The sequence below is a fragment of the Phoenix dactylifera genome, unplaced genomic scaffold (assembly GCF_009389715.1).
Source record: "Phoenix dactylifera cultivar Barhee BC4 unplaced genomic scaffold, palm_55x_up_171113_PBpolish2nd_filt_p 002366F, whole genome shotgun sequence".
NCBI classification, from domain to species: Eukaryota; Viridiplantae; Streptophyta; class Magnoliopsida; order Arecales; family Arecaceae; genus Phoenix; species Phoenix dactylifera.
Window position 1 is genome coordinate 2,743 of NW_024069599.1, and position 12,464 is coordinate 15,206.

The 12,464-nt window shown below is 34.5% G+C and overlaps 1 protein-coding gene across 1 annotated transcript; it reads right to left on the minus strand.

The window, feature by feature from the left end:
* Window positions 1-5,112: 5,112 nt before the first annotated feature.
* Window positions 5,113-9,491, minus strand: LOC120103966. The gene is made up of 4 exons (XM_039123279.1): window positions 9,363-9,491; window positions 9,028-9,198; window positions 7,033-7,248; window positions 5,113-5,785 (listed from the first exon to the last, which is right to left on the minus strand). The coding sequence occupies exons 1-4, from the start codon at window positions 9,489-9,491 to the stop codon at window positions 5,459-5,461; spliced, it is 843 nt and encodes a 280-aa protein (XP_038979207.1). The 3' UTR covers window positions 5,113-5,458.
* Window positions 9,492-12,464: the final 2,973 nt, after the last annotated feature.

Sequence of the window (12,464 nt, forward strand, 5' to 3'; positions counted from 1 at the left end):
TATTACATAATTTTGATAACATTACCCATGATTTCATATTATAATGGTTAATGTATAAACATGCATACTCAATGCACGCACAATGAAAAGGATTACAAAAAATTTTCACCGGAGCAACCTTACCGGTTGCACCTAGGCTCACCCTCCATACCAATATAAAGTAACAAGGATGATATATTTTGTTAAGCAGGAGAACACAGTACTATTAAATAAACGAGTGGTACATGATGATTTTCAAGAATGGTGTGCTTTGAGTAGAGTTCTTTAGTCATTCGTGAGGCTTATCAGTCAAGACCAGCCAAGTCTTCCACCTGTTAACTCAAATATTCCCATGTACAGGATTGGTTGATGCAAGAAGAGCACAAAAGGAAGTGAAGGTCACAACCCAACATTAGTTATTGTAGCATTTAACTTAAGGGCCCCTCTTAATGGCTTGGTTTTTATGGGTCCCATTGATAGGTGAGCTGTACCCGAAGGTGTATGAAGGCTTGAACAGTCCAAGATGTACGATGTTTTGTCAATTCCCCTTTGTTTTCTTCTTCCAACTAGCAACATAATAAACCAAACATCAAATAGGTGTGTTTTTAGTTGTGTTGGAGGAAGAGAAAACAAGGAAGGTGAGAGAGTGCTGCATGAAAAACTACTTAACTGGTACAGAAAATCATCGTTGCGATGATGCCCCTAGAAAAAAATTTAATTGCAAGCATGTAATCAAATGAGCTCACAAACAGAGTGAAGCAAGTAGTTGAGCAATTAAATTCTAAAGCTTCCAAGAGATTAAAGCAAGTATTTCAATATTTAGGCCCTAGAGTTTCCAAGAGAATAGATGCAAGTTACATCTATATTTTCTGAAATCAATTTGATTTTATTGGATGCACAGTTTTCCCATACCTGGAGTAAGATAACCAAATGTTCCCGCAACTATTGTAGTGATATGAGATTCTTCATCCTCCAATAGTTTTGCGAGTCCAAAATCAGACACATGAGCCTCCAAATTTCCATCTAGTAATATGTTGCTTGATTTAATGTCACGATGTATGATTCTAGGTGAACAATCATGATGCAAGTATGCAAGGCCTTTTGCAGCTCCCATACTAATATTAAGACGTGCATCCCATTCCAATTGTTCAGATCTTTCTGCCCAATCAGCAAAGCAGATTCCACACCATTAATATACCTAGTATAACACATAAACACGTCCAAGAATATAGTACCACAATGACAGAACTTCTAACCGAGCTTGCTATATATGATCAAATGACAAAAATAATACATGACAAACACAGTCTAAACAACAGAGGACACAGGAGAGTCTGGCAAGGTTTTACCAGTCAAATCTGTAAATAAAAAAGACATTCAACAGAACAAGTTTCAGTGGCTATCAAAGGACTTAGGGCTGAAAATTTTGAAGTAGCATGCCTATGCCACCATACATTAAAGAATTTTTATATAAGGATTTTTCTTTTAAGAAAAAAAAAACAAATTTTCTGTCAAGACAATGAAAGGATACATATTTTTTCAAAAATATCAGGTCTAAAACAGTCACATAGGAAATAAAAATTCTGCATCAGTTCAGTTTCTAATATTCAATACATTAAGATTGAATTACCTTAAAATGTCTCAATTTATCAACTCTGTATCAGCTGATACAGGGTTTGCACAGTCCATGTAAAGGTCCCCTAAAACAAATATGGATAAATAATAAATTCATTCCTCTTTCTTCCCTATTTCAACCCAATAGTTTCAAGCAAATTGCTTGGAAAAGTCTAGCTTGGAAGGGGTTTGCCCATAAAATTCCAGTATGAAGACCAACAAGGCATAGCCACCCAATTCCACACTAAATCTAAATACATTTGCAAGAAATTCATAGAAAGATCAAACAAAATATGTGGTTGCAGCATTAGACCCATGAAGAACCGAGGCTCATTGCCTTTCAATGCTCTTTGTCAAGGTTATTTCCATGTCCAGAGAACCTTTGAGGGTTACTCCTCTAGTCGCATGAGATTAAGAGTGTGCACGAGCCAAGCTCAAAAAAAGCCAGGCATCGCTGCTTGACCTTGTAACGAAGTCAAACTGAGTAAGAGCCAGCTCATTTATATTTGAGCAGAATTCAAGGTGTTCATAACAGCTCATTTAAGGGATATTGTGAGAACCTAAGGTTTACTAAGAAATTCATATATATTTCGAGTTAACTTACAAAATTATATCACAATTTTATAGTTAGAAAATATACTTTTTACATAAATTATGTTAGTCTTTAATAAAAAAGTACAAAGTTAGATTTTTATTTATAAATAATAATTAAAATAATATAGATTATGAAATAAGTATTCATTTTATTCATTTTTTTAGCTTACTAGTTGGATGGGATGTGCATTCATGTACATATTGCATTTTACAATAAATGAATCATAATCAATAACTACAATACTAAATCTTGTGAACTGAAGTTTGCATTCATAATGCTATAAAACAGACTTATTTGTAGATATATTAGGATGATACACATTCTATCTATATCTTGCCTATCTCATGATTATACTTTTTTCTTTTTCCAATTGAATGCTCCACAAGAAGGAAAAATGGATTAAAACAAGTGAGAAGACACAAGCATGCACTAGGATATGGATGTTCAAGGTTTTAAACCATAAAACATATACATATGTTAAGTTTTTTTTTTAATTGATTACTTTATATATATATATATATGTCATTCTTAACAAGAAATCATAAGATTAAAAAAAGGGCATTGCACAAGGCTCCTTCCATTGAGAGATCTGTAGAGGACAAATATACGTTGCATTATCATCACATGCAAAGAAACTGTTTTCCTATTTCAAACTTGTGATACCTAGCTCACAATGGGGCAACCTTACTGCTGCGCCAAAGCCCACCCTCTAATAATAAAATATATTCACATTATTTTGGAAATATAATATAATTTTATATTACATTCTCCATAAAAATACAACAATATTATTTGTTGCAAAGATGTAAAATTATTTATTATATAATTTTGATAACATCACCCATGATTTCCAATTATAATGGCTAATATATAAGTATGCATATTCAATGCACAGACACAATGAAAAAGATTAGAAAATTTTCAGTAGAAGCATCTTAATGCACGACAAACTGCCTGAAATTACTGCAAATAGAGACCAATTGCAAATCAGCAATTAGCTAGTACACCTATATTATCATACAAAAATTATGAGTTCTACATTTAGTACAATCAAATTATAATTAGTTATTTAAAATTAACTATTAACATAATTTCATTTGATAATAAAATGATTAACATTAAATAAAAAAATTAAATGTACAAATTCCAAAATTATATATGTTTGTGGTAGTAACAACTTTTTAGAAAAAATATGCTTTTCCTTTTTTCTGTAGCCTTCTTCGTGATATTTTTGCCACTTTTATATCCTTTTCATTAGATGAATGCAATAAGTGGTGGTTAGTCACAAAATTTTCTCAAAAATAAAAAACCCTTCAACTTATTCATGACAAATGAAAAAAAAAACCACAAGTTATCCTAATAAAGAGTATTCACAAGGAAAAGGCATGGGTTTTAAATTCAAGTCTCTTGCTTGGTTATTGAATTTAACATTTTCATTCAATGAATAATGATCTAAGAAAATAAACTTGTTATTTTTTGTTATTAATAATTTATAACCATCATACAATTAATTATTTAATTCTAAAATATAATCAAACAGGTTTGGATAAAATAACGGTTGTAGTTTCTGTTATATGGACAAATACAGTAAGGGTGGGTCCTTTGGGCATTATCAGTATTATGAAAAACCGGTATGGTCTCCCATGATGCTTAAACCCATTTATTATGGCCTAAAGAGAGAGGGGATGGGTGAGGATAACAATCCCAGCTGGACCCAAAAGTCTAGCTAGAACAAAGAATCAAGAAGGCAATATTCCCTTCCCGGTTTTATAATAGGCTATAGAATCAAGCTGAGGTGGAACAAACCAAGAATACCTCTAATTCAACTTATTTACAAACCAAGAATACCTCAATTATTTAATTCTAAAATATTATCAAACAGGTTTGGATAAAATAACGGTTGAAGTTTCTGTTATATGGACAAATACAGTAAGGGTGGGTCCTTTGGGCATTATCAGTATTATGAAAAACCGGTATGGTCTCCCATGATGCTTACACCCATTTATTATGGCCTAAAGAGAGAGGGGATGGGTGAGGATAACAATCCCAGCTGGACCCAAAAGTCTAGCTAGAACAAAGAATCAAGAAGGCAATATTCCCTTCCCGGTTTTATAATAGGCTATAGAATCAAGCTGAGGTGGAACAAACCAAGAATACCTCTAATTCAACTTATTTACAAATCAAGCAAGTTGTACTCAAGCTAAATTTTGTGCCAAAAAAAAAACGCTGGCCATGAAAAACACAAATTCAACCGCAAAAATGATTAGAAAAATTAAACCCAGCATTCGAGATTATAAATCTTCCACACAATAACCATCAAATTCATGGTACACTGTACCAGCTCGAACCGGATATACTAGTATTCGATCCATATCCGATCCGATTTCGACCCTAATATCTTAGTCATGACCGGTAAACATTTGATTTTTTTCTTTAACCTCATTTATATGGTGCTCCATTTATCAAGGAGGTTATTGTAACTAGAGTTGACATAAGAGTAGTTGAATGCAGTTTACACGAGGGATGGCAGTGTATTCACCCAAACCTCATCCCGTCAATGATGCATCAAAAGTAGCATAGATTTTGTCAACAAGTTTCCAGTTGGAAATTCAAATTCATGGAAGTCAACGAGGGACAAGTAGATCAGTTTCTTTTGCATGCATGCCTTCAGTAGAGAAGAGCCTTCCTAATTAAGCTCGCATTAACACAAGGAACTAAAGCATTAATTAACTGTTTGATAGCCTTATATTTGTGTGCTCCCACTTGCTCCCACCTTTTCAAGCGCTTGGGTTATATTTGTTGTGACTACAAAATCAATTAAAAAGAAAGCAAAAGAACAAAAAATATCAAAGGTCATGCCCCCCCATTAATTTCTTGCATAATTTGCTGGTGGTTTTAAAACATGGATTAATGTGAGATACAGATAAAGAAATAAGCTGCCTCTGCGAGGAAGCAGTACTTTATTGTGGATCAAGGTAGTATTACATAATTGATAAAAAGGAAACACTCTATTAACATGACACAAACCAAGTTCCTCCATAATGCGAAGAAATTTGGCTAATTAAGCTTAAGAAATTCAGTAGGGCCATCATCTTCCCTAGAAGGTAGCTTAGAGAATGTAAACAAAATGACCCAGCAACATGTACTACACACATCATGCAACAAATAGATATAACATAACTCGACAAAGTGCGAGAGTTCATCGATCTTCTTCTCTTCTTTTAACGAGGAAAGAGATTTTATCTCCTTCTCTTGCATACTTTGACAAACTCACATGGGAGTTGGCCCAAGTGAGTGAAGCAACTGTTCAGCATCTTTAATTCTCTTCCCTGCTTTGGGCTTCGGCAAATTTCCATCATGTTCAACTATCTTTTCCGTGTTCGGTGGATCTCCTCTACACCCATCCTTTTTCTGGCAAGGTCTATGGTAGGGCGCTGCTTCATGAGGACGACAATTCCCCTTATGTCCAACTCCACAATGAACTTCACCACCACCTTTTCCAATAGTGCCGTAACCAATATCTTCTGCATTATTTTCTTTCACCAAGCAAATGCTTGCGAGTAATGCCATCAATAACCATGCACGGACTGCAGCCATCTGAGAAAAATGTCATTTACGCATCTTAGCTTATGAGCAGGAAGAAAAAAGGATTATAAGAAATCTCATTCATTAAAATAAAAAAGTTGAACAATGTAGTCCTCTTGGATTAGTGGCCTTTGTAAGAATGATTGGAGATGAGGGAATTTCAAAATAGGTGGAATGACTTTGATCATTATGGTCACGGATACAACTTGCTTTGATCTTAAGAGCCTTTTTTTCGAAACTTTTCCAATGAAAATCTTTAATTAGCAAAATAGAAACTCAAGTACCGAGGCATGATTACTATAACATTCATAGAAAGTTGTGATAATATGTAATATTTACAACATCATCTACGATCATTAGTGGTAAAAAATTTTCCCATTTTCTATTAGAACGAGCAAGATATGGATCATGATTGTAAGTATATTTAGTAAAAAGAGAAAGAGGAAGATATTTTTTACATAATTTTCTATGTTATTTCTTGCTGGCTGATCATGAAATGCATGCAAGACCCATTTGTAATCTTCAACACCAAGAGGTACATAGCTTGTACTTCAATTGTGTTTACAGAATATAAGCCTTGTTGTTTCTCATAATAGGAACATAATCATTTCTAAAGATTGATAGGAGGAATTCCACACAGATAATATATTTTACTTTACTTTCTGCTCATTGATATACTATTAGTCTATCTATTGTCAGACTAAAAACTACAACATAATATAGACATCAAATATGCCTTAAATAATGTTGGTTGAACACATGACTTACAAATATTGATATATCTGTATAATGAATAATGAGCTTCAAATAAATACACATTGATGCACATATATAAATAGCTTTTAAGTAGTCATAAAACAAGGTATGCAAAAATAAAGCGTTTCTTATTAAGAAAATATCTTGATTTTGGAAAATCAAAAGTGAAGTAGATTTTTTTTTGCAAAATTTCCTTGATTGTATGTGTTAGATGAAATATAAAATAACAAACTATATCTTTTCAATAGAATTGGACCGATGGTTGTCACCATCCCTATAGTACGTATTCTAAAATGAGGTTTGGCATTTGAAGACAAATGGCAGCGCTTCTATTGTAATATAATACAAAAAAAAAGAGAGAGAGAAGAGGTAAGGAAAGAAAAAGAGAAAGAAAGGATAGATGGATGAATGAATGAATGAATGAAAAAGGAGTTAAAAGCATATATTCATTCATTCATTCATTCTTCTTAGAAGCTTAATATAGAAAATTTAGTACGCAATACCTTTTCTTTTGCACTATCTTGCGGATGACCTATAAGCAACCAACTTGCTTTCATGCCATTCACGACCGCTGTGTTATATACAATATAGGCAATGACATGAATAGCGGACACGCATGAACCACGGAGGGAGGATGGAGCCTGTGAATGTGAGGAAACATCGGGAAGGGAGGATAGAGCTTGTGGATGAGAGAAACATTCGGGGAGAGAGGGTAGAGCCTAAGTATGGGAGGAAAAGCTGGGCCAAGAAGACCGCAAGGAATAAGGAACCTAAACGGCCAACATCTTGTTGCCTTAACCATTTAGACTTGTTGTCTGGCCACAACATAATCTTGCAACCATCTATTATTATAGCAACAATAATAAATGCCATGCACTTATTTGCATATTTTTGATTTTCCCTTGTAGTCAGTCGACCGTGATTTAGATCGATCAGAGGATTACCTAAACATTTTTTAGCCTCAATCAAGATGATTTTGAAATCTAGCGAGTGATGAAAATGAGAAAAATGATTAAAATCAGCCGAGCATAGACAAGAATATACATATTTTCCAAGAGTGATCATTATTATTTCTATTTACTTATTTATTTTTGAGATTGGAAGGCACTCTAAGTCCAGGTTTGTGCCAAAAGAATATCTAGATCCCTACTCACCCAACCCAGCATCAGTCGAAACCCAGGCCACAAGCCACATCAAGCCAAAGACTCTTTAAAAAACACAATTTCAAACTACATTATTTCTTTCGCTGGGGAGGGGGGGGCGCTGGGGTGTATACTATGTTCTAGATATACTGCCATTTCGGAACTTGCAATGGAGATTAAGAAGTAATAATAATCATAATAAATAAATAAAATAAAAACAAGGACTATAAAAAATTAAATATTAAATATAAAAATAGTAAATATAAACTGAATGCATGAAATCGGTATCAGAGGATAGGTAGAGGGACATGGACTTGGTGGGTTAAAAAGTTCTTCAAACTTCAAAACATTTTAAAATGGAAACTAGCGAGAAGAACGGTTAGACTAGAGAGATAATGACTTCTGCAGTTACTAAGGAGAATGATAGAAAATAAAGCATATTTTTTAGGTATCTACTAAAAATATAATTGATAATATGATTCTTTTGAACAAAATTTCTTTGAAAAACCAAGTGCATCTTTTTCAGTAAATTTTTGACAGGCAAGAACCATCCGATATATTCTCTTTTATTTTATAAGGTAATGTAAATAGAAATTGAGATATCCAGACTCGCATCTAATTGCTCTTTCTAATGAGAGGAAACTATCCAAACAAAAAGGGAAAATATAAAAAGAAAGGAAACTAAAAGGTGTTCCACCCTAGCATTGTGTGCTTCTCTCTCTTAAACGTTCCACAGCAGTCAGCAGCTGGTGCCCAACCCTCTCTCTCTCTCTCCCTCCTGGCTCGTCTGCCTCTATCCCTCAAAATCCCATCTCCTCCATCTCAAACTTACCACTTCATCTAATTCTCCAAATTCACCTTGTTAACATCTCCCTCTAGTTACTGTCTTGTTCAATCACCCGCGGCCATTTTTTGGATACACATAATGAAATGCCTTGGAAAATTCCAAACTCTAAACTTAAGGCCCCACTGGTATTCAACATTATATCAACATGCACAAGCTCGCAGGCATAGAGAGAGAGAGAGAGAGAGAGAGAGAGATTGAGATTTCGACCGCTCACGACCAATAGACTAAATAACATTCCATGGTACTGAATCAGAAATATGCTGAGGTGGAAAGATAAAGCTTCTCACTTCTACCATTGAGAAGAAGAGACGAGGCTAAACAGTTCACAGATGGAAACACATTTACAGAATGTGCGGAGAAGAATAAATGAATGAAAATAAATGTGTCCAAAACATTTTATGTATTCCTTCAAATGTATCTTCATCATATGAACCAGCAGTTGACAACTAAATGAAATGCAACTAATCTGAGTTAGAGTCATAAAAGTCACCCAGACACGGTGTCATAACCTCTGACTCCAATAATTGCACCATTCTGTGCATTGTAGGCCGCTCTTCTGGAGCTGAGGAAACACACTGAATGGCAACAGAGAGCAAAGCATCCAGGCTTTCAATCTGCATGCCATCGCAGTGTGGATCAATTATTTCTCTTTGACGGTCCTCAAGGATCAAGAAATTCAACTGCAACAGAAATAGAAACAAAGAAAGACACCTCATAAAAGAAGAAGAAGAAGAAAGAAAGAAAGAGAAAAAAATATGACAGTATGAGAAAATCAAATCAGATATTTAAGAAATTATCTCCCCTTAAAATTCCATGCAGAAAGAATAAGTAATCAGAGAATTACCCATCCTAGAATATTCAAGTCTTTCTCAATGAATAATGAATCAGTGGGTCGTTTCCCACTCAAAACTTCCAGCACCAAGACTCCAAACCTGTATAAATCTGTTTTTTCTGTTGCCCTGCCACTTTGCATGTACTTTGTAAATTTGACCACAATCAGACAAGGCATAAGATAAAAGATACTGCATTTTCATACCATTCGAGCAAAGATGATTACTAGAAACACAACTTTCCATGTCTATATACAAATATAGCTGTGATTTTTGCCTAAGAACCTAGGTACATACATATTAGGTCGATGCCTAAGAACCCTGGTACATACATATTAGGTCTATTAACTGCATTCTGTCCATGACATTATAGAAAGCAAAAAGTCCATAATAGCTTGTGATTTCAAAGAGAGCTCATCTACTCTACTGGATATGCATATGCCTGCAAGGAACAAAATGATTTTAAAATTCGCAATTTGAATTATGAAAACCATTATAAATAAAAGAAAGTAGCATTTCGAAAGAACTGCATCCCTACAAACTAAATTCATTAGGCTACCTACCAGGAAACATGGGGACTGAGGATCAGTGGTGCAACAAATGTATGTATTTTATAACTAGAATTGTATTATATGAAAAGCTTTTGTGCTAAGAGAGGAGGGAGGAGAAGCGTAAGTGATGACATGCGCTGCAATACTTGGGAACTAATGACATTTGAAAGGTGAAGCACCAGAAATCAAGTTATCAGCATTTGCATTGCAATACTTAGGATAAGAGCATACGAACACTATATCTAGACAATGAAAGATAAATTATATCGTAATTTAGTTTGAAGACCTAATATGGAAATGAAGGAAGTTAAAATCAACTATCAAGAAATAGCATCTGATATAACATGCGAATGCAATTATGACTAACATACATACAAAATGCATCAACATAAGACTAAGCGATTGCATAATAATTACAGGAAAAAGTAGCATATATATACTAACATGGGTGCTGAGCATGAAACAAGGTTTGAAAACTTGGCTTTAGTTTCAGTTGTGGCAGAGCCTGCGAAGTTTCAGTTAGAGCAATTTCAGTGGGTTCCCGCTTGAGTTTCAGAGATTTGGCCAAAAAATAGGTAAAAATGCCAAAATAAGAAAAATAAAAGGGATCATGTATAACATAATTTAGAGGATATTATATTGTCTGAAATATTTGGGTTTATTGTCGTGGTGTTTACTATATGGTCGTCTGAAACTTTCAAGTATTATAAAATATTTAAGAAACCAATAAAAATATTAGATAATTATTTAATTCAATTTTTTGTTAACAATTACTGATCCAGACGGAGAGTGTTCCATGTTCAAATCTTGGGAGGTAAATACCAATCTAATGGGTATGCATAACATTCATGTTACTCTTGATCATTTTTGCTGAAACTTAACCACAAAAAAATTGCTTTGATGGTTTGATGTGAAATATAAGAGGCCATATTTTGTTGAATCAGGAGGCCATGTGTCAAGCACACGTCTCTGCAGTGCTGGTCCCAAAGGTTGCATGGTAGTGATCCAAGAAATCATTATAAATAAAATTTGCTTCAAGTAAAATGGGATGGATCCTAGCAAACTAAATCAAAATTCCAGTACACGGAACCTAATTTTGCATGCCATATGCAGACGAACAAGAGAAATCCATACAAATATTAATGAAAAAATGGTGTCCATCGCACGAGGCTCCCACTATTGCAAGATTTGGGGTAGATCAGATGCACGCAGCCTTCTAGTTAAGTGTTCCATACCCATGACGCTAGGTCGCAATAGAGAAACCTTACCACTGTGCCAACGCCTGCTCTCTAATAACTAGACATCTTAACATTATTTTGGAAATATAATATCCATAAAAGCACAACAATGTTATTTGGCTCAAAGATATAAAATTATTTATTACATAATTTTGATAACATTACCCATGATTTCAAATTATAATGGTTAATGTATAAACATGCATACTCAATGCACACACAATGAAAAGGATTACAAAAAATTTTCACCGAAGCAACCTTACCGGTTGCACCTAGGCTCACCCTCCATACCAATATAAGTAACAAGGATGATATATTTTGTTAAGCAGGAGAACACAGTACTATTAAATAAACGAGTGGTACATGATGATTTTCAAGAATGGTGTGCTTTGAGTAGAGTTCTTTAGTCATTCGTGAGGCTTATCAGTCAAGACCAGCCAAGTCTTCCACCTGTTAACTCAAATATTCCCATGTACAGGATTGGTTGATGCAAGAAGAGCACAAAAGGAAGTGAAGGTCACAACCCAACATTAGTTATTGTAGCATTTAACTTAAGGGCCCCTCTTAATGTCTTGGTTTTTATGGGTCCCATTGATAGGTGAGCTGTACCCGAAGGTGTATGAAGGCTTGAACAGTCCAAGATGTACGATGTTTTGTCAATTCCCCTTTGTTTTCTTCTTCCAACTAGCAACATAATAAACCAAACATCAAATAGGTGTGTTTTAGTTGTGTTGGAGGAAGAGAAAACAAGGAAGGTGAGAGAGTGCTGCATGAAAAACTACTTAACTGGTACAGAAAATCATCGTTGCGATGATGCCCCTAGAAAAAAATTTAATTGCAAGCATGTAATCATATGAGCTCACAAACAGAGTAAAGCAAGTAGTTGAGCAATTAAATTCTAAAGCTTCCAAGAGATTAAAGCAAGTATTTCAATATTTAGGCCCTAGAGTTTCCAAGAGAATAGATGCAAGTTACATCTATATTTTCTGAAATCAATTTGATTTTATTGGATGCACAGTTTTCCCATACCTGGAGTAAGATAACCAAATGTTCCCGCAACTATTGTAGTGATATGAGATTCTTCATCCTCCAATAGTTTTGCGAGTCCAAAATCAGACACATGAGCCTCCAAATTTCCATCTAGTAATATGTTGCTTGATTTAATGTCACGATGTATGATTCTAGGTGAACAATCATGATGCAAGTATGCAAGGCCTTTTGCAGCTCCCATAATAATATTAAGACGCGCATCCCATTCCAATTGTTCAGATCTTTCTGCCCAATCAGCAAAGCTGATTCCACACCATTAATATACCTAGTATAACAC